At 43.3% G+C, this 24,910-nt stretch overlaps 1 protein-coding gene across 7 annotated transcripts in view; it reads left to right on the forward strand.

The window, feature by feature from the left end:
* scaper (S-phase cyclin A-associated protein in the ER) overlaps positions 1 to 24,910 on the forward strand; it is a 347,336-nt gene that overhangs the window by 64,614 nt on the left and 257,812 nt on the right. For 6 of the 7 annotated variants that reach the window (XM_078199948.1, XM_078199949.1, XM_078199950.1 and 3 more), the window contains exons 5-9: positions 1,121 to 1,221; positions 3,145 to 3,276; positions 7,037 to 7,191; positions 15,455 to 15,723; positions 22,785 to 23,009. In XM_078199948.1, coding sequence (XP_078056074.1) covers positions 1,121 to 1,221; positions 3,145 to 3,276; positions 7,037 to 7,191; positions 15,455 to 15,723; positions 22,785 to 23,009 — 882 coding nt within the window. Of the gene's footprint in view, positions 1 to 238; positions 308 to 1,120; positions 1,222 to 3,144; positions 3,277 to 7,036; positions 7,192 to 15,454; positions 15,724 to 22,784; positions 23,010 to 24,910 lie in introns of those variants that run through there. The other variant, XM_078199953.1, reaches the window with a different exon arrangement.

Here is a 24,910-nt window from a genome sequence, read left to right on the forward strand (position 1 = left end):
GTTACCCCTGGAGTAAGAGAGGTGAGGGGAGACCCACTCAGCTGGACAACAGAAAAGAAACAGTGGTGGGAAATGGTGTGATAATCTGTGTCAAAGACTGCAGGGAACTTGAGAAGTGTGAAGAAAGAGTCCCATCGTCATATAGAATGCCATTTGTAACTTTGATACAGGGTCTCTTCATGCTGTGGCAGCCATGGAAAGGTTCACACATGAACTTCTGGGAAGGATGGGCACAGATTTGGAAGGTGACATCATGTTCAAGAACTTGGGGGTGGAAGGAATGTTCAAAATAATGTGGTAGCTTTTTGTAAGTGCATGGGGGCCAAGGGTGATTCTTTTTTTGAGGATGGGGAACCATTTATAAAATCACCAAGCATGGGGCGCCAGAAAAAGAGGTTGGGTGATTAACGGGAATAAGGTTAAGAGAACAGGAGATTGAAAGGATGTGACATAGGCAGCTGATCTCGCTTTTAGTGAGAGAAATCCATGAGCTCCCCGCACATTGCTGAAGGTAAGCGTGGGGGGAGTTCTAAGGGGATGTAAATGTAACATCTATAACAGTACTGCTTTGTGTGTTTCACAGTTCAAATGAACGTAACATGAAAACATTTTAAAATGAAAAAGAAATTTAAATCGAACCAGAACTATCTTGGCATGAATTGAGAAGTATGCAAAAAAAAAAAAGCATCAGCTAGTGACTGTAAACATCAGTTTTAAAACAAAACTCCATTGTCTGGGTATTGAAGTTGCAGCACTTTCTAACCGTTTCCTTTTGGGTGTTATTTTTCTGATGTGTTTCATTCAATTCATTACTTAATTCAGAGCAAAGCAGCCGGTAGAATTGAACATCCCTTTACCTCCATTTCCATCAATGTTTTATCCCTTCCCTAACCCCGGAGCTGAATATTCCTAAGCTCCCCTCTCCAAACTCATCTTGTGTAATCAGTAGAATTTGAACAGTTTGTCAACTTTGTTGGGCTTTCATTGGTTAAAAAAAGCCAAATGCTTAGGGCAGAACAGAGAGCGCTGCTCACATATCATAAACCATCACCAATTATGTTTTGTCAGAGTGGGGGAGGGTGTGATTTGCAATCCAACTATAATGAGTTTCTTTCCTCAGGAGGTGCTGATGATGCTGGACAACTACGTGCGAGATTTCAAGGCACTGATAGATTGGCTACAGCTGCAGGAAAAGTTGGAGAATACAGATGCACAGAACAGGTAGTACACCAATCGACACTATACACTTGAAAGAAGTTAATTATTGAATGGGAGATCTGTGTTCCGTTGAACAGACACCAAAACCCAAATCCCTGCAATGCAGAAAGAGGCCATTTGGCCCATTGAGTCTGAACCAAAAGTTCTAAAGAAGGATGGGCAGTGACGACATGCATGTGGAAGGAGGTGTTGGAGAGGAATTTCACGATGCCCGCTAAATATCTGATCTTGGACAACAAGAGAAAATTGGAAGTTCGGCACACTGAGAAACAAACAGTTCAGATAAATAAAGTTACGCATTGAAGAATAGAGGGAGTACTTTTGGTATACATTATCCTCTTGCATACATGTGTATATTATTTCTAAATGGGCGTACCTGCAATTTGGTACCAGACGATCTTCAATTTACTAATTTTCCTTGTGCAGATTTACTGTTCCCAGTTGTGATGTGCACATAATTATTACACCAATTGTGACGTTCTGGTGTGTAAGGTTATTTAGTACCATTCTCAAGATCCCAGTCAATTAATATGTGAGGTATTTGTATCTATACTCGACTCAGGTGGCATTCTGAGTTTGGTTCAAATAAAGGGAGTTCAGGCAACACTGAAGAAATGTACTACCTCTTGCTTACATGTTCTCTGAACTAAAATAAAACTAAGAAGGAAATTAAAAGAGTGATATCATTTCCTTATAAGCATCAGCATTGGACTTCAAAATACTGATCATTATTCATGTCAGCAATATCTTACTTCAGATGTAATTTATTGTTGTCTGTTCCCTGGATGTGTCAACATGCTTTAGGAGTGGAACTACTGTTAAATGAAACTGCGTTTTTTGTATTCTCAGCATGGAAACAGAACAGGCCATTCGGCCCAACTGGCTTATGCCTCCTCCCACTTTATGTATCATAGAATCATAGAATCCCTACAGTGCAGGAGGAGGCAATTTGGCCCATTGAGTCTGCACCGACCACAATCCCACCCAGGCCCTATTCCCGCAACCCCACATATTTACCCTGCTAATCCTCTGATACTCGGGTCAATTTTCCTTGGCCAATCAACCTAACCCGCACATCTTTGGACTGAGGGAGGAAACTGGAGCACCCGGAGAAAACCCATGCAGACACGGGGAGAATGTGCAAACTCCACACAGACAGTGACCCAAGCCGGGAATCAACCTGGGTCCCTGGCGCTATGAAGCAGCAGTGCTGACCACTGTGCCGCAGTGCTGGCCACTGTGCCACCGTGCTGCCCCAAGGGCAGAAATGGGCAGAAATTTTCTCCAGCCATTGTCTTCTGTCCCTGCCACTGTTCTCTCAATGGCAACTCCATCCCGATTCTGGGCAAATGTCTAAGGCTGAACTGTCATCATCCTTGGCGTCGCATGTTCCACCTGAGATAAGCTTCTAACCTCATATTCATGCCCTCACTAAGACTACCTATTTCTATCTCCATAGCATTTTCCTTAATGCATTAATGGGATGTGGGCATCATTGTCATTTATTGTCGATCCCTCTCTTCCACCTTGCACAAGTGAAAACACCTTCTCTACGATTATCCTATCGAAACTAGGGATATGGGAGTAGGGCCTGGGTGGGATTGTGGTCGGTGCAGACTTGATGGGCCGAATGGCCTGTTTCTGCACTGTAGGGTTTCTATGATTTCTATGAAACTCTTGAAAATTTCAACAACCTCTATTAAGTCACCTCTTAGCCCTTTGTTTTTACAGAAACGTGTTCAATCACTCCCAAAAGTTACAACACCTCAGTTTTGGTTTCATCAAATCTTTCTTTTTGTGTGTACTTAAGAATCTCTCTCATTTTTGCAATATAAAGACCAGAACAGAGCACAGTGCTCTGCATTTGTATGCGTCATATAGAATGCATGTCTTTAAGTCTTGACTTGTGTCCTTTCTCTATCGCAGACCCACATCGCTGGCTTGGGAAGTGAGGAAAATGTCTCCAGGACGACATGTTATGCCATCTCCACCAGCAGACAGAATTTGCACAACATCAAGTGCTCGAAGGAGCTTAAACTTTGGGGCTCCCAGTACCATGTAAGAGTTTCTAACTTGGGTTTTGCTTTTTGAGCATTGATAATTGGAGAATATTACACCCTCCCTGTGAAATGTTTGTGTACCCTTTGTCCCTTGGATGTTTGAGACCAGAATCCTGAAATCCTTGAGCTAGTTTGCGCTTCATGGTTACATTCTGTGTGCTACTGGTAAGTGAAAAACCTGCAGTTATTGTAACACCGTATCATGTCATCAGACAGTCCCAACCTGCTTCACGATCAATAGATTTTTCAATGTAATTGTTGTTATGTTGGCAAACATAGTAGCCAATTTGTGCATAACAAGATCTCACAAACAACTTGGATGAATGACAAGTGTTTTGTGTGTTTTAAGAAAGCCCACCAACGCCTCTACTTTCTCAGAAGACTAAGGAAATTTGGCATGTCCGCTACGACTCTCACCAACGTTTACAGATGCACCATAGAAAGCATCCTTTCTGGTTGTATCACAGCTTGGTATGGCTCCTGCTCTGCCCAAGACCGCAAGAAACTACAAAAGGTTGTGAATGTAGCCCAATCCATCACGCAAACCAGCCTCCCATCCATTGACTCTGTCTACACTTCCCGCTGCCTCGGCAAAGCAGCCAGCATAATTAAGGACCCCACGCACCCCGGACATTCTCTCTTCCACCTTCTTCCTTCGGGAAAAAGATACAAAAGTCTGAGGTCACGTACCAACCGACTCAAGAGCAGTTTCTTCCCTGCTGCCGTCAGACTTTTGAATGGACCTACCTTGCATTAAGTTGATCTTTCTCTACACCCTGGCTATGATTGTAACACTACATTCTGCACTCTCTCGTTTCCTTCCCATATGGACGGTATGTTTTGTCTGTATAGCGCGCAAGAAACAATGCTTTTCACTGTATGTTAATACATGTGACAATAATAAATCAAATCAAAATCAGTTTTTTTGGTACTATTGATTGAGGAAGGAATGTCAGCCAGAAAATTAAATTCCAGTAATTTACCCAAAATGGATAATGTCGTGTGTTATAAAGTGCTGCAAATGTGATAAATTTTCTTTTATTCTGTAATAAATGCCATTCTTTGAGTTGCATTAAGATAAATTCCAGAGGTAAGTGTGAGATTAACACAAGCATTTGATCCTTCGTTTAATGTCGCTTACCTGGGGCTCTTTTGAATTTATTAAACACATTGCTGCTGAAGAATGTTCGCATCTAATTGTGGTTGAAGACTGCTGAAGAGATGGTTCAATACATGTGTTATTTTGTAATGGGAATACCTCTGGAAATGACTATTGATTATCAAAGAGTACTGTAAATGTTGACTAGTATTGACATGCACATTTACATGGAGTTCAAACAATGGCTCAGCTCCTGTCACAAAACAGCTGAGGTAAAGAGAAACTATATTTAATGCGTTATGGTTGATGTGTTTTGCTTCACTGAGTTCATTGTTAATGAGCAACGTTAGAGTCCAAAAGTAAAATTATGTTAGACGTTACTAAACAGTGGAGATGCACCATTTTAAGTGAACAGATGATTTGGCACAGGGTGGAGTTATTGTTAAATACCATGCCATATTAAATCCTCTTGACTTACTTTATATTTACTGTTCGATCATAGGAATCATAGAAACCCGACAGTGCAGAAGGAGGCCATTCGGCCCATCGAGTCCGCACCGACAACAAACCCACCCAGCGCTTAATTCCCATAACCCCACATATTAATCCCACTAATCCCTCTAACCTACGTATCCCAGAACACTAAGGGGAAATTTAGCACGGGCAATCCACCTAACCTGCACATCTTTGGACTGTGGTTGGCAACTGGAGGAAACCCGGGGCGGCACGGTGGCACAATGGTTAGCACTGCTGCCTCACAACACCAGGGACCCGGGTTCAATTCCCGGCTTGGGTCACTGTCTGTGTGGAGTTTGCACATTCTCCCCATGTCTCCGTGGGTTTCCTCTGGGTTCTCTGGTTTCCTCCCACAGCCCAAAAATGTGCTGGTTAGTTGCATTGGCCGTGCTAAATTCTCTCTCCGTGTACCCGAACAGGCGCCGGAGTGTGGCGACTAGGGAATTTTCACAGTAACTTCATTACAGTGTGAATGTAAGCCGACTTGTGACTAATAAATAAACTTTAAACCCACGCAGACACGGGTAGAACGTACAAACTCCTCACAGACAGTGACCCAAGCCGGGAATCAAACCCATGCCTCTGGAGCTGTGAGGCAGCAGTACTAACCACTGTGCCACCGTGCCGCCCCGATCGTGTAACTCATTCACTTATTTTAAAATAGAATACATTAAGAAGTCTCAACCTCCGACCATAATGCACATTTTTTAAAAATATGAAAGTAAATGTTTTAGCTTAAAGTAAAGTTTATTTATTAGTCACAAGCAGGCTTACATTAACACTGCAATGAAGTTACTGTGAAATTCCCTTAGTTGCCGCAGTCCGGCGCCTGTTCGGGTCAATGCACTTAATCAGCACGTCTTTTAGAATGTGGGAGGAAACTGGAGCACCCGGAGGAAACCCACGCAGACACGGGGAGAACATGCAAACTCCACACACACACTGACTGAAGCTGGGAATCGAACCCGGGTCCCTGGCACTGTGAAGCCGTAGTGCCAACCACTGTGCCAGCCCTGGAATTTAACTTGGGGTCTAATTTAGATTCAAGTGTAAAGGATTTTTGAAACGTCTTTGGCAGCCAATATTGTGAATTCTTTATATATTTCTGTATTTTTCAATATCTTGTGGCACAAGTGCAAGCTTCAGCAGACAAACCTATGTGCAGTTATTTGAAATTTGTGAAGTGCATCTTTAATACTGTCTGGAGGAGTTTCTTTGATATTTGGGGAAGGTCTATGCAGGTCAGTAGTAAGAACACCACAATGCTGACTTGTTCAGGAAACTAATGGCTAATGATGCCACCAATAACACCATTAAATTGTGGCTCAAGAGTTATTCAGGCCCTGGGGAAAGAAGGATGTGGACTGTACATTAAACTTGATGATGTTTGCATTCCCATGCATGAAATGGGAAATGTATATAATTCCCAGGAATGTCAAATAATTACTCTTCTGTAAAGATCCAGAGTGTTTCATAACCAATTAATGAGGTGTTGTAATCCAGGCAAGGACAGCTGTCCAATCTGCGCACAGCAAGATTTCGCAAGCAATGATGAGATGTGTTTTTTAGCTGAGGGAATAAATATTTTGTCAAGGGATGGTGCCTGAGGCCTGGGTTCAATTCCAGCTTTGGGTGACTGTGTGGGGTTTTCACGTTCTCACCGGGTCTGCGTGGGGGTCCTCTGGGTGCTCTCCGTTTCTTCACACTGTCCAAAGATGTGCAGGTCAGGTGGATTGGCCGTGCTAAGTTGCCTCTTATTGTCTGTAAGTTAGATGGATTAGCCATGGTAAATGAGTGGGGTTACGGGGATAAGGCAGGGGAGTACGCCTGGGTAAGATATTCTGTCAGAGAGTCGGTGCAGATGTAATGGGCCAAATGGCCTCCTTTTGCACTGTAGGGATCCTACGAATTATTGATTGTGGATTAGTCTGGATGCAGCTGCCTTGAATAGGCATGAGAAAATGCTTGTGTATCGTGTGTAGTGAAGGTTTGAGGGAAATGTTTTGGTTGGAAAATCAGGCTTTATAGCATTAAGATGAGAAGCTATCGTGTTCACGTTCTTTTTGTCTCCATTAGCTGTTTCCTTATTGGCAACTGTTTCTCCTCATGGTTTGAACCTGAATCTATTTAACTTTCTATTTAGGGCCGCTCCTCCTGCTTTGGTAGCAGCTCGTCTTGCCCCAACTGGTGTCAGTTGGGCAGATAAAGTCAAAGCAAATCGGGCGACTACTGTGGCTCCAAAACACAGCCGAAGCAACTGTCAAAAGTCTTCACAGCGGATCAGGTTACACCCAAATGGTGAGTCATGTTTTATTATGATTATGAAAATAAAAACAGACAACGCTGGTAACACTCAGCAGGAGAGGTGGCTTCTGTGGAGAGAGAAATGGAGTTAATGTTCATAGAATCCCTACAGTGCAGAAGGAGAGCATTCGGCCCATCGAGCCTGCACCGACCACAATCCCACCCAGGTCCTATCCCTGTAATCCCACATATTTACCCTGCCAATCCCCCTGACACTAAGGGACAATTTAGCATGGCTAAACCACCTAACCCGCATATCTTTGGACTATGGGAGGAAACTGGAGCACCCGGAGGAAACCCACGCAGACACGGGGAGAACGTGCAAACTCGCACAGTGACCCCAAGCTGGGACTCGAACCCAGGTCCCTGGCGCTGTGAGGCGGCAGTGCTAACCACTGTGCCACCATGTTGTCCCTAATATGTTAGAGTAGCCCTGTGGGAGGAAGGAGATTGGGGAAAATTAATTTTAAAAATGACCAAAGTGGAGGACAGCAAGGCAAAAAAGTAGTTAAAGAAAAAAAGTTATGATTTCTTAAGACTCTTTTGATAGAAAGGGCAGAGAGTGGGAGAAGGGAAAAGAGGGGGAAGAGAAAGAGCGATGGGGGAGAGAAAGAGAGAGGGGGAAGAGTAAGAGAGAGAAGAGAAAGTGGGGGAAGTGAAGGGGAAGGAGGAAGAGAGAGAGAGAGATGGTGGGAAAGAGAGAGGTAGAATGAGTGAAGGTTGGCATCTGGGTATGTACAAATAGATCAATACAGATGGAGCTCTGTACCCTGCTCATAGTACTAGCTACCATATAATTAGATATTGGCCAATATAAGCACTGCCCTGAATGCAAGGTGTTTGGATTGCTAGCACAAAGGCAGGAGGAACTGTCTATCACCATTGCACTTGAGAAAAGATCTCTCAAAGTTTGTAACAGTAATATTGCAATGTCAAATCTGTCATTTCCATAATCCCCTTGGAATCTCCACTTCACATATCACAGGTGGTCGCAGAGACATATGGGCTACCTGTTTCTAAGACCACTAAAACAATACTCAGCTGCTAGCAGATATAGAAGAAAGAAGTAATTCACTCCCATTTCCCACCGCCATCCCGGTGCAGCTGAAATCATGTGCTCAGATGAACAGGATTGAACCAGTATGCCGCCAGTATGTGGGTGTTCCAACAAGCCACACGTTTAGCTGGAAGTAACGCTCCTCTTCTTTCTGATTTCACCACTCACTTAAAACAACTCGGGCATTTTCATACATCAGCACACAACAGTTTCCCAAAAACAGTGGCAAGAGTGAAAATAATACATCTGCTCGCTGTGAAGTAGAAGAGAGAGGGGGAGGAGAGTGTTTAAATTGGTACAGATCTAGGCAAAGGTTTCCAAACCAAAATCTTCAGATTATTGGCTACGAGGAGGGTCCGAGAGAATTCACAAGTCCGATAGATTCCTATCTGTCATCAGATTCCGGGATTTATCTGTACTAGTTGTTTCTAGTGATGCATGCTGACAAGAACGATTCTGTAATGTTAGCACGGTCTCCTTTAGGTAACTGACCTACCTATCTTTCACAAGTTGGAACAAAGTCTCCGCAGACAGGTTCTCCTTGCCCCGCCCCATAAAGAAAAGTTTGAAAGTACTTGGCTGGATGGCAAGTGTAAGAAATGAAATCTAGTTGCTCACAGTCAAGTAGCATTTCCTGGACAAAAGTGGAATCCTTTCGGTATTCATACGCTCATTATTTGATATAACTATTCATTGAATGAGACTTATTTTTGTACACAAGGTTGTACATGTTGACATGAAAATGCTGAGAACAATGAGTGCATTCTTGGAAAACAAGGAGTTAGTCAATCACTATTCTTCTTTCCTCAGCTGTCCCAAGAGTTTGGTCAACAAACCCAAGTGCAAGACTTGGGCAGTGATGCAAAAATTAAAGTCGCAAATAAAAATTACTTCGCCTCACATTCACCCTCAAAATATACTCCCTTAACACTCTACAGAATCCATGATTTCCTCATTATACAATATGAACCCCTCTGATGAAAAGTCATCAAGCTGAAACATTAGTGGCTTGGTGGCACAGTGGGGAGGCACAGTGGGGCGGCACGGTTTCCTCCCACTGTCCGAAAGGCATGCTGGTTAGGGTGCATTGGCCGTGCTAAATTCTCCCTCAGTGTACCCGAACAGGCCGGAGTGGAGCAACTAGGGGATTTTCACAATAACTTTATTGTCGTGTTAATGTAAGCCTACTTGTGACGCTGACAAATAAATTTAAAAGAATACAATAATGTTTTGCTTTCAGAGAGCACCAACCCATGTCCTTCTATGAACACTTTCTCTCATCTGACCTTTATAAGACTATTAGCACCTTGCTAGTCTTCAACGCTATCATTAACACTCCCTTTGTCAAAGAATCACAGAATAGTTACGGTGCCGGCACAATGGCCTCTGTCTCCAAATGACTGAATGTCATTCTCCTGCCTTTTCCGCTTAACCCTGCACATTGGATGATTAGTTTAATAGAAACAATGTCATCTTGAATGCCTCAAGGAACCTGTCTCAGCTACACTTATAGGCAGTGCATGCCAGACCCCAACCACTCGCTGTCTTCATAACTGAAGATTCTCACAGCTTGAAGCATTCTTGTAAATCTTTTCTGCGCACTCTCCATTGAGTTCACATTCTTCTTATAGTGTGGTGCCCAGAACTGTACACAGTACTCCAACTGAGGTCTAAGTAGTGTCATATAGAAGTTCAGCAAATTACTGCGGATGCTGGAATCTGAAATCAAAAGAGAAAACGCTGGAAAATCTCAGCAGGTCTGGCAGCATCTGTAAGGAGAGAAAAGAGCTGACGTTTCGAGTCCAGATGACCCTTTGTCAAAGCTTTGTCAGCATTGACAGAGGGTCATCTGGACTTGAAACGTCAGCTCTTTTCTCTCGTTACAGATGCTGCCAGACGTGCTGAGATTTTCCAGCATTTTCTCTTTTGGTTTCGGCATAACCTTCTTGCTCTTATATTCTATGACTCTATTAATAAAGAATAGGTAGCGTACTGTTTAACTGTTCTTTCCACCTGTTCTGCACTTATGCACACACACATCTAGGACCCTCTTCTCCTGCATACCCTTTAGAGTTGTATTCCTTATCTTATATTGTCTCTCCATGTTCTTCCTACCAAAATAAATCTCCTCACTTCTCTACATTGAACTTTAGCCGTCATCTCTCTGCGCATTTGTCTGAAGTTTTGAAATGCTACACTGTCCTCCTCACAGTTTACAATGACATTGGGAAGGTTGGTGTGCTCTTCCTGTCAGCCCAATTTCGCCTGCTCGCCACGTGAGCTTTGCATATTTTTCCTGCTCAGAAACATATACCACTCTCTCTACCTCAATAACCCAGGGACCCGGGTTTGATTTCCGGCTTGGATCACTGTCTGTGTGGCGTTTGCACATTCTCCCCGTGTCTGCGTGGTTTTCCTCCGGGAGCTTCGGTTTCCTCCCACACTCAAAAGATGTGCGGGTTAGATTGATTGGCTATGCTAAATTGCCCCATCGTGTCAGGGGGTTAGTAGGGTAAATAAGTACGGTTACGGGAATAGGGCCTGGGTGGGATTGTGGTTGGTGCAGACTTGATGGGCCGAATGGCCTCCTGCACTGTAGAGATTCTATGAATTCTATGAAATATGGTGGCGTATCCCGCTGTCTAATAGCCCAGTTCAGGATCAATCCTTCTCCATTCCTTATTTCTTCCAGTGAAATAATTATTATTTTCTTTATCATCATTCTCTATTTGCTCACCCATGGGAATAACTTGTCACTTTGCCAACCCATGCCGACTGTGTTCAACAGGATTGTGGCTCGATGTGACAGTGGATAGGCAATGTCACTGAACCTGAGGCTCTAACAGCAGTTGATACTGCAGAGGGGCAGGGGGGCAGATTGGAGTTTATATAGCCGATCTTCCAGGCTGCTTTTTAAAATTCATTCATGAGGCGTGGGTGTCACTGGCTGGCCAACGTTTATTGCCCATCTCTACTTACACGAGGGCAGTTGAGAGTCAACCACATTGCTGTGGCTCTGGAGTCACATGTAGGCCAGACCAGGTAAGGACGGCAGATTTCCTTCCCTAAAGGACATTAGTGAACCAGATGGGTTTTACCGACAATCGACAATGGTTTCATGGTCATCAGTAGATTCTTAATTCCAGATTTAAAAAAAAATTGAATACAATTCCACCATCTGCCGTGGCGGGATTCGAACCCAGGTCCCCTAGCCGAACAGGCGCCAGAGTGTGGCAACTAGGGGATTTTCATAGTAACATCATTGCAGTGTTAATGTAAGCCTACTTGGGACTAATAAATAAACTTTAAACTTACTGCAGGAATACTGCTTAATGTCAGGACATTTCGAATTAAAACGGCAGTTGGGAAATACGGTACAATTATAAACAGCTATCAACCCAGGAACAGTTGCACTCTAACTGGAAGATTTTTAATTAAATTCGCGGTTTGTGGGTGTTTCTTTTCCAATGTTAAAGAGGGAAAATAGAATTGTTGGAAAGAAACATTCCAGGTTGAAATTTAAGAACCGCACTGCAGAGACAGGGTTCCAGCCCTCTCCAATTGGAAATCTGATGCAAACACTTCATTCAATACTTCATGGCTCACATTTCTCACGCAATTGGTTTACCCAAATCAAAGGAATGCACATACACTCGAGAGAAATGTTTCAGGGAATTTATCAAGCAAGCAAGTACCATATGGCAACACATGATCTGAGTGTTTTTCAGCCAATTATAACATCTCCTTAAAAGTACATTAGAGAGCAAATCAATATTTTACATATGGCCAGATTAGTGTTACTTTGTTGGAATTCCCAAAATATCTATACATTTTGTGGGGATTAACTGTATCGACAGCATGTACATTTTTAAAAAAATCCTACTCAGCCTCCACTTAGTTTGGCTAAATTTAGAGACAAAAATGATCCCCAGCTACCCGGGGGATGCCTTTCTTCAGCTTTGCTATTATATCAATCTGAGCCTTGGGGAGAGGGATCTCGGAATCAGAGAAGCAAACACCTGTCTCCAGCCCCAGTTCCAATCGACAAATGTGCCAATCGGCAGGGTTTGAGCCATCACTCTCCTTTGAGTCAGGAGAATCTGGGTTACTGTTCCCAATCCTCCCAGAATAACAGGAGTTTCCTGGAATTCCGGGCATTTATCCAGAGCAGAGGGTAGGCAATGGCCTAGTGGTATTATTGCTAGATATTAATCCAGAAACTCAGCTAATGTTCTGCACTGAGGAGGAATTTAGCACGGCCAATGCACCTAACCAGCATGCCTTTCAGACTGTCAGAAGAAACCGGAACACCCGGAGGAAATCCACACAGACACGGGGAGAACGTGCAGACTCCACACAGACAGTGACCCAAGCCGGGAATTGAACCCGGGTCCCTGGCGCTGTGAGGCAGCAGTGCTAACCACTGTGCCACCATGCCACCCATACTAAGCATACCTGTAGCATACCAAGTTTACAAACCAGCTAAATTGGCCAGCTTACTGGCCATGGAGGAAGCACCTATCTAATACCACTCTCCTTCCTACTAGCTATCCATCTGCACTGTTCTACCTGGTGTGTATGCTTGAATAATCAATCTCAAATATCCAGTCTCAGGATCCTCTTCTTTCCCCGTTGACACAACCAAAACTTATAAATTTCTTCTTTCTAACTTGTTTTTCTCGTGTTGGGAATGCAAGAATGGCTCTGGGTGATTCGCCCTCCATTCTTAACTCCAGGCTGTTGCAAATCTTACCGTTTTTAAAGCCATAATTTCAGAAGTATTGTTATTGTACAGATGCTTAATGCTGAGATGAGCTTCATCTTCATTTTGGGTGGTCTCCATGTGTTTATAGTACATATGGGATGAAACTGGCAATTCACAAACATCTGCTATGTCTTGAGTTGTGCATAGCTTATGCATGACTACTGTGCAAGTATATTAAGGAAGCTGGGAAAGTTTTAGGCCCACCATAGCAGATTGATCAGATATTTTAGAGCAGTTTTCTGGGTGACGATGAAAACTGATATTCTTTTGTTTAACATCTGTGGTAGATGCAGCAGCTGCAGAAAGAGTACAACCCCCAATGCAGAACTGCAACTTCTGCTTGATGTGTCATTTTGGAATGCTAGATAGAATCCCTACAGTGCAGAAGGAGGCCATTCGGCCCATCCAGTCTGCACTGACCACAATCCCACCCAGGCCCTATCCCCATAACCCCACATATTTACCCTGCTAATCCCCTTGACACTAAGGGCCTATTTAGCATGGCTAATCCACCGAACCCGCACATCTTTGGACTGTGGGAGGAAACCGGAGCACCTGGAGGAAACCCCCGCAGACACGGGGAGAACGTGCAAACTCTACAGTCACCCGAGGCCGGAATTGAACCCGGGTCCCTGGCACTGTGAGGCAGCAGTGCCAGCCACCGTGCCACCCATACCAAGCATACCAGGTTGATTTGTTTTTGATGCTTTGCTTTCCTTCCCTCCCTTAGGCACTGTCGCTTGTTCTCTGAGCACTTGTAGTCCCATAGAACCATTACAATTGATTACTTTTCTCGAAGATTAAGGGCAATGATTGTGAGACTTTACAGCCAGTGCAATGTTTTGTCAGCAGTCAGCTTGAGGCAGAGATAGCACCCTGACATTTTGATCCTGATTCTGCATCCTTTATATCTGTATATCGAGGCTTCAAGTAAAGCCTTGCAGTTCTTGTCCTTTAATACCAAGCTATTTAATCATGGGAAGCATCACAGCTCAGCCTAATCTTACCCTCCATCCCACAAATAGGCCAGTCAGGTTTACCTTTTGTTCCCTGGCTGACCGTCAGACCCGAGATTGGGATGGTGGCACAGTGGTTAGCACTGCTGTCTCACCGTGCCTTCACTTCCAGCCTCGAGTCACTGTATGTGTGGAATGTGCACGTCAGGGGGACTAGCTAGGGTAAATGCATGGGGTTAGGGGAATAGGGCCTGGGTGGGATTAGTGCAGACTCGATGGGCCGAATGGCCTCCTTCTGCACTATAGGAATTCTATAGTTCTATATTTTGATGCTACGTTGGCTGTTGACTTTAGTAACTAGACCAGCAGGCTGTTGACCATTGATGACTAACAATACTCAACAACATCATTTTTGTAAAATGCCCCATTTTCAATCACAAACAATGAAGATGGTTTTTAATGGAAAATGTTCAGGTTAAGATTGTTTGAGGAGCAATAATTTAATTGTCAATTTATGTTTTGTGTGAATGTAATTACTGTGCCACAGTGGGTAGCACTGCTGCCTTCAATTCTGGCCTTGGGTGACTGTCTGTGTGGAGTTTGCACTTTCTCCCCATATCTGTGTGGGTTTCCTCCGGGTGCTCCGGTTTCCTCCCACAGTTCAAAGATGTACTGGTTAGGTGGCCATGCTAAACTGCCCGTTAGTGTCCCAAGATAAAGTTTATTTATTAGTCACAAGTAAGGCTTACGCTAACACTACAATGAAGTTACCGTGAAATTCCCCTGGTCGCCACACTTTGGAGCCTGTTCAGGTCAATGCACCTAACCAGCACGTCTTTTGGACTGTGGGAAAAAACCAGAGCGCCCAGCAGAAACCCACGCAGTCACGGGGAGAACGCGCAAACTCCACACAGACAGTGACCCAAGACGGGAATCGAACCCGAGTCTCTGGCGCTGTGAGGCAGCAGTGCTAACCACTGTGCCAGATGTGTGGGTTAGGTTGATTGGCCACGCTAAATTGCCCCTTAGTGTCAGGGGGATTAGCAGGGTAAATACGTGACATTACGAGGATAGGGCCTGGGTGGGATTGTTGCCGGTACAGGCTTGATTGGCTGAATGGCCGTCTTCTGCGCCGTAGGGATTCTGTGATCTATGGATTCTAATACAGCCATCAAAAATGCCTCCCCAGAAAGCTTTTGATCGACATAAGTAATGACACAACACAACAGATCGGTCACTTTCCTCCTATCTTAACTTACTTGTCCCATAGCAGCGGCGAGCGTGAGCAAGAATTATAGACTTGAGAAATGACTCGGTGACTTTTTTGGACCTCAATGAATAACTATCTGGAACTTGATTTTGTCAATTCTATCTGTTGTACAGCTGAGATTGCCAGTCGATAGTGCTGACTGTTTGGTACTGATCACAAAGTTAGCACTACATTTTGCCAACCTGTTCCCTTTGTTTGCTTCTCTGCAGAGAGGAAAGATACTGAAGGATGGGAGACAGTGCAGCGTGGAAGAGCTGCTCGATCGCGTTCTGCCACAATGGCTGCTAACGCCAGTGCTAAGATGTCAGAAACGGCGTATCTGAGTCTGAAGGATGATAGTGATAAGGAAAATGGGCTCTCGGGCTCACAAAATAGCAAAATAAACTTTGAACAAAGTAGTCCCAGTTCTGAGAGTTTGACAGATACACCAGAAAAGTTAATCAACATGAATGATGACACCTCTGCAGACATCCTTAAGGTAAGTACTAGCTATATTAAAGTAAATAAACTCATTAAAAAAAACGTACTTTAGCAATATTTTGTTAATTGAGCCGTTTAAAACTTTAAAAAAGCTTGAGATAGCTAATTGTTTGCCCAATTTGCGCACGTTGTATTAACACTTGCTTCCCTGTACTCATCATGAAGTAATTGAATGAAATGAATTAATGTCTAGAGAATGTATAATTATAATTGGATTTGGTTTTTTTTTATTCACTTGTGGGACATGGGCATCGCTGGCTGGGCCAGCGTTTATTGACCATCCCTAGTTGCCCAAGGGCAGCTAAGAGTCAACCACATTGCTGTGGCTCTGGAGTCACATGTAGGCCAGACCGGGTAAGGACGGCAGATTTCCTTCCCGAAAGGACGTGAGTGAACCAGATGAGTTTTTCCGACAATGGTTTCATGGTCAGCAGTAGATTCTTAATTCCAGATATTTTTTTATTGAATTCAAATTCCACCATCTGCCGTGGCGGGCTTCGAACCTGGGTTCCCAGAACATTGGCTGAGTTTCTGGATTAATAGCCTAGCGATAATACCACCAGGCCATCGCCTTCCCTTATTTGTGAAAGCGCTTGTTCCACATTTTCTTTTCCCCGTCACGGCTCAGTTGGTTTCATTTTTCAGTTGTACTGTGATTGTCAGTTGCAACAGTTACACTGGGATTCTAATGCAAATTTTTCAGATTTGGACGGTTTCAATAGTAACAAATTTTTAATTATCATTTTACTTTTACATTAGCTGTCCTCTGTGATGTACATTGCAAACCAGTACCGAGCTCCTTTGTACAATGCGTCATCTGCATATTCCTTGATGACATTGCTCCTTCTGGTGGGGAGTTAGGTCTGCATGGTAATTAATGTTGAATGGTTAGCTAATTAATTAAATTAAATAAATATGTTGGTACCAAAGGAATAAATGAAAAGAGGCTTTGGAGAGCGAAGAATAAGTGGGAAGTCCGCATAGTAATTAATTAATTTAAATGAGTAAGCAACTGTAGAGAATAAAGGATCAGGTACAATCAATTAATTAAAACTCAGACATCCTGCCTTCTGTTGGAATTGGATTTAAATGAAGAGAAAGAGAAGCTGGGGCCCAAGTTCAGGAGAGTCAGCAGCAGAAACAAATACGGGAAGGGAGGAAAGATAAATTTAAGATAAAGAGAAATTTGGGATCAGACTCAGGAGAGCATAGAATCACACAGTGCAGAAGAGGTCCTTTGCACTGACGTGAGAAACACCTGACCTCCCACCTAATCCCATTTACCAGCCTTGAATGTTATGACGTACCATGTGCTCATCCAGATACTTTTTAAAGGATGTGAGGCAACTGCTCTCTACCACCCTCCCAGACAGCGCATTCCAGACCGTCACCACCCTCTGTGTAAAAATGTTTTTCCTCAAATTCCCCCCTAAATCTCCTGCTAGCCCCCTCGTGACAGACCCTTCAACTTAACGGGAACAGCTGCTCCTTATCCACTCTGTCCATGCCCCTCATAATCTTGAACACCTCGATCAGGCACCCCTCAGTCTTCTCCACTCCAGCGAAAACAATCCAAGCCTACCCAACCTCTCTTCATAACTTAAATGTTCCATCCCAGGCAGCATCCTGGTGAACCTCCTCTGCACCCATTCCAGTGCAATCACATTCTTTCTATAATGTGACGACCAGAACTGCACACAGCACTCTAGCTGTGGTCTCATCAAACTATGCAATTTGATTGATAAGCGCAAGTAGTCCATATGCTTTTTTCACCACCCTACTAACACGCCCTTTGGTCTACAGAGATCTGTGGACAAACCTGCCAAGGTCCCATTGTTCCATAGAACTTTCTAGTGTCAGGCCATTCATTTACTACTTCCTTGTCAAATTACTCCTTCCAAAGTGTATCACCGCACACTTTTCAGGGTTAAATTCCATCTGCCACTTATCTGCCCAATTCACCATTTCGCCTATATCTTCTTGTAGCCCAAGGCACTCAGTCTCACTGTTAATCACCCATCCATCCAATCTTTGTGTCATCCGCAAACTTGCTAATCCTATCGCCTACATAGTCATCTATGTCTTTTATATAAATGATGAATAATAGGGGACCCAACACAGATCCCTATGGTACGCCACTGGATGCCAGCTTCCAGTCACTAAAGCGGCCTTCTGTCATTACTTTCTGTCTCCTACAACTGAGCCAATTCTGAACCCACTTTATCAAATTGCCCTGTATCCCATGTGCATTTACCTTCTTTACAAGTCTCCCATGTGGGACCTTGTCAGTTTGTTTGCTGAAACCCATGTAAACTACATCAACTGCACAACCCTCATCTACACACCTGGTCACCTCCTCAAAAAAAATCAATCAACTTTGTTAGGCATGACCTCCCTCTGGCGAAGCCATGCTGACTATCCCTGATCAAGCCTTGCCTCTCCAAGTGGAGATAGTTGCTCTCCTTCAGAAGTTTCTCCAGTAGTTTCCACACCACTGACGTGAGACTCAGTGGTCTGTAGTTCCCTGGTTTATCTCTGCAACCCTTCTTAAATAGCAGAACCACATTAGCTGTTCTCCAGTAATCTGTCACCTCCCCCTGGCGAGAGAGGAATTAAAAATTTGGGTTAGAGCCCATGTGAACTCCTCCCTTGCTTTTCACAGCAGCCTGGGGCACATTTCACCCAGACCTAGAGATTTTCCACTTTTAAGCCTGCCAATACCTCCATTACCTTGTCCTTCCCTATGTAAATTGCTCAAGAACCTCACAGTCTCTCTCCCTGAATTTCATTCCTTCTTCCTCATTCTTTTGGGTGAAGACGGATGTGAACGATTCATTCAACACCCTACCAATGTCCTCTGGCTCCACCCACAGCTTGGTCATTAATGGGCCCTACTCTTTCCCTGGTTATCCTCTTCCCATCGATATATTTATAGGGTGGGATTTTACAGCCTCCCTCGTCCCAAAACCGTCCGAGGTCAACAGACCTTTCCATGTTCCACCCTTCTGATTCCCGTGACAGATGGAGCGGTACAATTCCGGTGATAGAATATCTTGGGATTTTCCCTACTTTTACCAGCCAGAGCTTTCTCATATCCTCTTTTTCCTTTCCTAATTGCTTTCTTAAACTCCACTCTGCACTTTCTATAAGACCATAAGACATATTTTTCTCATCCCCATTCTCCCGCCTTTTCCCCATAACCCCTGATCCCCTTATTAATCAAGAAACTATCTATCTCTGTCTTAAAGACACTCAAAGGCCTGACCTCCACAGCCTTCTGCGGCAAAGAGTTCCACAGATTCACCACTCTTTGGCTGAAGAAATTCCTCCTCATCTCTGTTTTAAAGGATCGTCCCTTTAGCCTGAGGTTGTGCCCTCTAGTTCTAGTTTTTCCTATGAGAGGAAACATCTTCTCCACATCCACTCTATCCAGGCCTCGCAGTATCCTGTAAGTTTCAATAAGATCCCCCCTCATCCTTCTAAACTCCAACAAATACAGACCCAGAGTCCTCAACCATTCCTCAAATGACAAGCTCTTCATTCCAGGGATCATTCTTGTGAACCTCCTCTGGACCCTTTCCAAGGCCAGCACATCCTTCCTTAGATATGGGGCGCAAAACTGTTCACAATACTCCAAATAGGGTTTGACCAGAACCTTATACAGCCTCAAAGTACATCCCTGTTCTTGTATTCTAGCCCTCTCGACATGAATGCTAACATTGCATTTGCCTTCCTAACTGCCGACTGAACCTGCACGTTAACTTAAGAGAATCTTGAACAATGACTCCCAAGTCCTTTTGTGTTTCTGATTTCCTGAGCATTTCCCATTTAGGAACTAGTCTATGCCTCCATTCCTCCTTCCAAAGTGCACAACCTCACACTTTTCCACATTGTATTCCATCTGCCAATTCTTTGCCCACTCTCCTAACCTGTCCAAGTCCTTCTGCAGCCCCCCTGCTTCCTCAATACTACCTGTCCCTCCACATATCTTTGTATCATCTGCAAACTTAGCAACAGTGCCTTCAGTTCCTTCCTCCAAATCGTTAATGTATATTGTGAAAAGTTGTGGTCCCAGCACCGACCCCTGAGGCACATCACTAGTCACCGGACTTCACTCCTGCCTCCGCTGATTTGTTCCCTTTGCACTTGTTAAAAGCCTTTCTTTTCCTTGTGGCAAGCAAAAGCAGTATTACGAAGTTGAGGCGTGAACTTTCATTTGGTGGTGAGATTGGAGAGGGAGAAGCAAAACCTTTGGCCCAGGAAGAAAAGTGAGGAGCCCCAAATGGAGGGAGAAATTGAACCTTGGTGTAGTAGACAGGCGTGGAGAAAAACGGTGGATAGCAACAAAATGCTCCTTCAGGAGCAGCGAGCTGAGGCAAGGAGACATGACATGGGTGTAATGGAATGTATTAGGAGATCCATCAGTCTAGTTTAAATACTGTTTTCTCGTTGAAAGCTGACTGTAGAGACATTCATCTTTCACATAATTGCGCAATCACTCTTAGTTTCCACAGTGTTGTAACCCTGTTACTTGTTTGAAAAAAAATGCTTTTGGATTTCAAAGATTGCATTGACTTTTTTTAAAAAAGACTTTTATTTCACCACCACCCCGATTTAATTTTACCCCTTTGGTTAGGTAACCTCAATTCCAGGCAGGCTTCACACAAATAAATGACCATTCATAGTATCATAGAATCCTACAGTGCAGAAGGAGGCCATTCGGCCCATTGAGTCTGCACCGACCACAATCCCACCCAGACCCGATCCCCATAACTCTATGCATTCACCCTAGCTGGTCCCCCTGACACTCAGGGGCAATTTAGCATGGCCAATCCACCTAACCCGCACATCTTTGGATTGTGGGAGGAAACCGGAGCACCCGGAGGAAACCCACGCAGACATGGCGAGAATGTGCGAACTCCACACAGACAGTGACCCAAGGCCAGAATCGGACCTGGGTCCCTGGCGCTGTGAGGCAGCAGTGTTAACCACTGTGCCACCGTACCATCCCATTCAAAAAAAAAATTGTTTTCAGGGAAGAGCTTTTGCCACCACTATTCGCAGCTCTACACTGGGCAGCGCTCTGAATACTTGGTAACTGAATATATTGTTCCAGTTGCACCAGAGGCGATGGGTTTGCTCTGATTTGTCCCAATTTCATCTCTTAGCTTATTTAATACCCTTTATGTACAGTTGAATTTACAAAACAGAAGTGCGGACCATTTACTGTGGGCTTATGTAGAAGTAGCCTGCACAAATGGGAAATTTTCTGTCTGGTATATATCATAAATCAGTAATTCAGAAATGGGGAACATTCCAACAGCCCGAGGAATGACACTTTTGTATTAAATTGACATTTTATGTTGTATATTATGAATGTTTAAATTCTTGGCTCTTAAAGTTTCCCCTTTTTTTCAGTGAATTGCTTCAGAGGGACAGTTTGTTTCTAGAGTTAGTGCATGTGTTGGCACCCTCCAACCATTAGCTACTGAATGGTTGGATGACACAATGATTTTAATGATATTCCACTCTTGGGGCTAAAATTTTAAATGTGTTGAAATTAATGACCGGAGAGTGCATGATGCTGACACTGGATGCTTTAGATGGAAAATGTTCCATACCTCAAGCACTGATATACCTCATCGTGATAAGTACAAATTTAATGAAAAACTAGATAGCAATATTTCACAGTAATCCAGCATTCAACCATGGATGTTGGTGAATAATAGCTACAAAAAAGTTACAAAGCAGGTTTGTATTCTTAACACTCTTGGACTGCATTTAATACTGACTGTAATTGTTAGGTTATAGAGCTACCACTCAGATTTCAAAAGTATTCTCAAGTGTGCACTATTTCCTCTGACTTTATGCTTTATAACACACTGTTGTTACCTTTAACCCTCAGGTTTATTGTTATAACTCTCAATTGCAGACATGTACCTCTGATCATGGAATTCTGTTTACAGTGAAAGCCTAATAAACAGAATACATCTGAAAAATAAACTTTTTCATTGAGCCAGTTATTTCCTAGATGCGTTGAATGCTCGTGCATTCAGCCTTTTAATTGGTGTTTGCCATAGAGTCTCTTGGCGACATAGAAAGTTCCCATTTATTTGTAAATTATGATTATTTTTTGGCATTCTGATTTTGCATTTATGCCACAGCATAAGTTCAGTCTTTGCCAAACTGTCACACACACAAAATTCAAACAGCGCAATCTAGCAAATAAGCACATGACATCATCAAGGCTTCAGAGACCTGGATAGCGAGTACCTTTGGGCAGCATGTACCCTGTAGATTGCAGTTTGATTATCCCATTTCTAGTGTTTCTTTTGAAAGAACGGGTTGTTTGTTGGTTTTCTGGCTGTAAGTCGGAAGGCTGAGCACTCCTCCAGCCCAGTAATTAGCAACCCAAACTCTGTAAATCTCTCCTTCAACCCTTCTGCCTCTTCATCTTCTTCAAAACTTGCCTTAAAACCCAAAGTTTTGATTAAGCCTTTAGTCATTCTCCCGCCCCACACACACCACCCATCTCTCCTTTGGCTGTACATCCATTTTGTTTTGATTATATCTTGTGAAGTGCTTTGGGCCTTTTATGCTGTATAAATGCAAATTTTTCCACATGATTTTCCTTCAACTCGCCTTTATTTATCTTCTTAAGCAGTCCGAAAAGTCTGTGACCAAACTGTGCACCAGAGGTCAGTCATATGCTTCCACTAGTGCTTATAAATCCACCCTGCCATGTAGATAGGGTATATTCCACACCAGGGTGTTCTTATTCAACTATAAATGGCTCTGTAATATGAAGGGGTATTATTTTACATGTAAGTACTTTCTTCTGCTGCTGCCTTCTCTTTTACAGCCTGCAACAAAATATCCTACTTACAAGGTGCTTCTAATCTAATTAGTATCTAATTGGAAGTAAATCCAAATTGTCTTTGTACAGCTTTAACTCAGGAGAGTTGGGCCAAAAGAGCTTTGTATTTTAATCAATAGCAGCGTTTTGAATAATTGCAGAGCCATTGAAACATCTTGTTAATAAGCATTATGTTACATTAGCACACAGCAAACATGTCTGCAGATCCAACACAGCCTGATAATGTGCCTTTGCAAGACAAGTCTTGGCAGCAAGATACGGACGCTATTGAGAACGACAAAGATGTAGATTGTCTGTCAGAGGATGTAAAGGTGGAAGTGATACCTGTCATTTCTGTGCAAGAACCAACTCCATCAGACACTCCCAAACTGGGACCTGACGTGGACCTCTCCAGTGAGCTTTCAAACGTGAGTAGTATAAGATTAAATGTTGCTTGTATAGAATGACATTGATCAAGACAGCTGATTCCTGTTTCTCAAAATACACTGCTTTACAAAATTCTGTAATTATAAGTAGTTCCCTTCAGTGCAAAACTGCAGCAGCAGAAAACATTTTTTTTCTGTTTTCTCTCCTCTTCACGCGATTCATGTTGATTTAGCTGCGCATAAGAATTTAATGGTGATGGTGTATTAAAATTAGCATTCTGCACGCAACGAAAAGAATCTGGAGGGAGGGGGTCATTGGTGCCACTTTGTATTCAGATCTTGGTTCTTTCATCTTCTGACTTGAGAGAGAAAAGTACTACATACTGACCCTTGCTGCCTCTTAAAAGAGAGAACTAGGTGTCAGCAATGTACTCTGGTGTCATCAAATCCTCTGCCTGCAGTTGATGTTACTGATGGTAGCATGTGAATGAGAAATAAAAAGGGAAGGGGAAATGGTGAATTCTTGTGTCACACAGATGAACAGATAGTACGAAATCAAACAGCAATATAATTCCAAGTGTGTGTGGCTTGCAGGGAAACTTGCAGATGCTGATATTCCCATGCATCTGCTGCCTTTATCATTCTTGGTGGGTTTGGAAAGTGCTGCCAAAGGAATCTTGGTGTATAGTTGCAGTGCACCTTGTAGATGGTATGCATTGTTGCCACTGTGTGTTAGTGGCAGAGGGAATGGATTTGAAGGTGGTGGAGGGGGTGCTTTGTTCTGTATGATGTCGAGCCTCTTGAGTGTTGTTGGAGCTGCACTCATCCAAGCAAGTGGATAACAGTCCATGGCACTCCTGACTTGTGCCTTGTAGATGGTGGACAGGCTTTGGGGAGTCAGGGGGTGAATTATCTGCTGCAGTGTTCCCAGCCTCTGACCTGCTCTTGGTGCTACAGTATTTATATGGCTGATCCAGTTCTGTGTCTGGTCAATGGTAACGCCCAGGATGTTGATAATGGGGATTCAACTATGGTACAGTATTGAATCAAGAGGGGGATGGTTATTGCTTATGTGGCGTGAATGTTACTTGCAGCTTATCAGCCCAAGCCTGAATTTTGTCCAGATCTTGCTGCATTATGGAGAAGGTGTGCTTCAGTATTTTAGTTGCCACACACGTTGATGAATGTCGTACAATCGTCAGCAAGCATCCCCACTCTTTGACCTTAAAATCGTCCTGGGGTTTCACCTGGTGATGACCCACTCTCTTCCTGCAGATGTCATTTTAACTTCTTTAAGTGAGAATGATACCCACCAGAAACACGCATCAGACTTTGATATTTTCATGTGAGGGAAGGTCCTTGATGAAGCAGCTGAAGATAGTTGGGGCTAGGACAGTATGGAGATCGCTGTGAAACATGCATGCTCGGAGTATTAGGATGACACACAAATGGCATGATGCATAGCTTCAGAAAACATGATCCTGCTGAATTGAGGTAAAGGTTCAAACTGCTGAAACCCACCTCCATCTATTAAATCCCTGAAAACAAAAGGGAGGTTAATGTTTTGGGCGTAACTTCTCATTTGAATTACATAATTGGCAAACTTACTGTTCTGGATATATAAAAAAATAAACTTGTACAGGTCATAAATACATTACACAAATGCTCCCTAAACCTTTTGCAATTTAAGGATAAAGACAACACTAGATCCATTTATATATCTCACGTTGGTCTTTGTTAATTATAACCAATCAGAACAAAGGCTGATTTTCTTAGTCGATTGAGCCACTTGCCAAGTATTTAACCTGAGAGACGCTGAGATTTCTTGATTTGATTTATTATTGTCACATGTACTAGTATACAGTGAAAAGTATTGTTTCTTGAGCGCTGTACAGACAAAGCATACCGTTCATAGAGAAGGAAAGGAGAGAGTGCAGAATGTA

The sequence above is a fragment of the Mustelus asterias genome, chromosome 29, assembly GCF_964213995.1.
Source record: "Mustelus asterias chromosome 29, sMusAst1.hap1.1, whole genome shotgun sequence".
In the NCBI taxonomy this organism is placed as follows: Eukaryota; Metazoa; Chordata; class Chondrichthyes; order Carcharhiniformes; family Triakidae; genus Mustelus; species Mustelus asterias.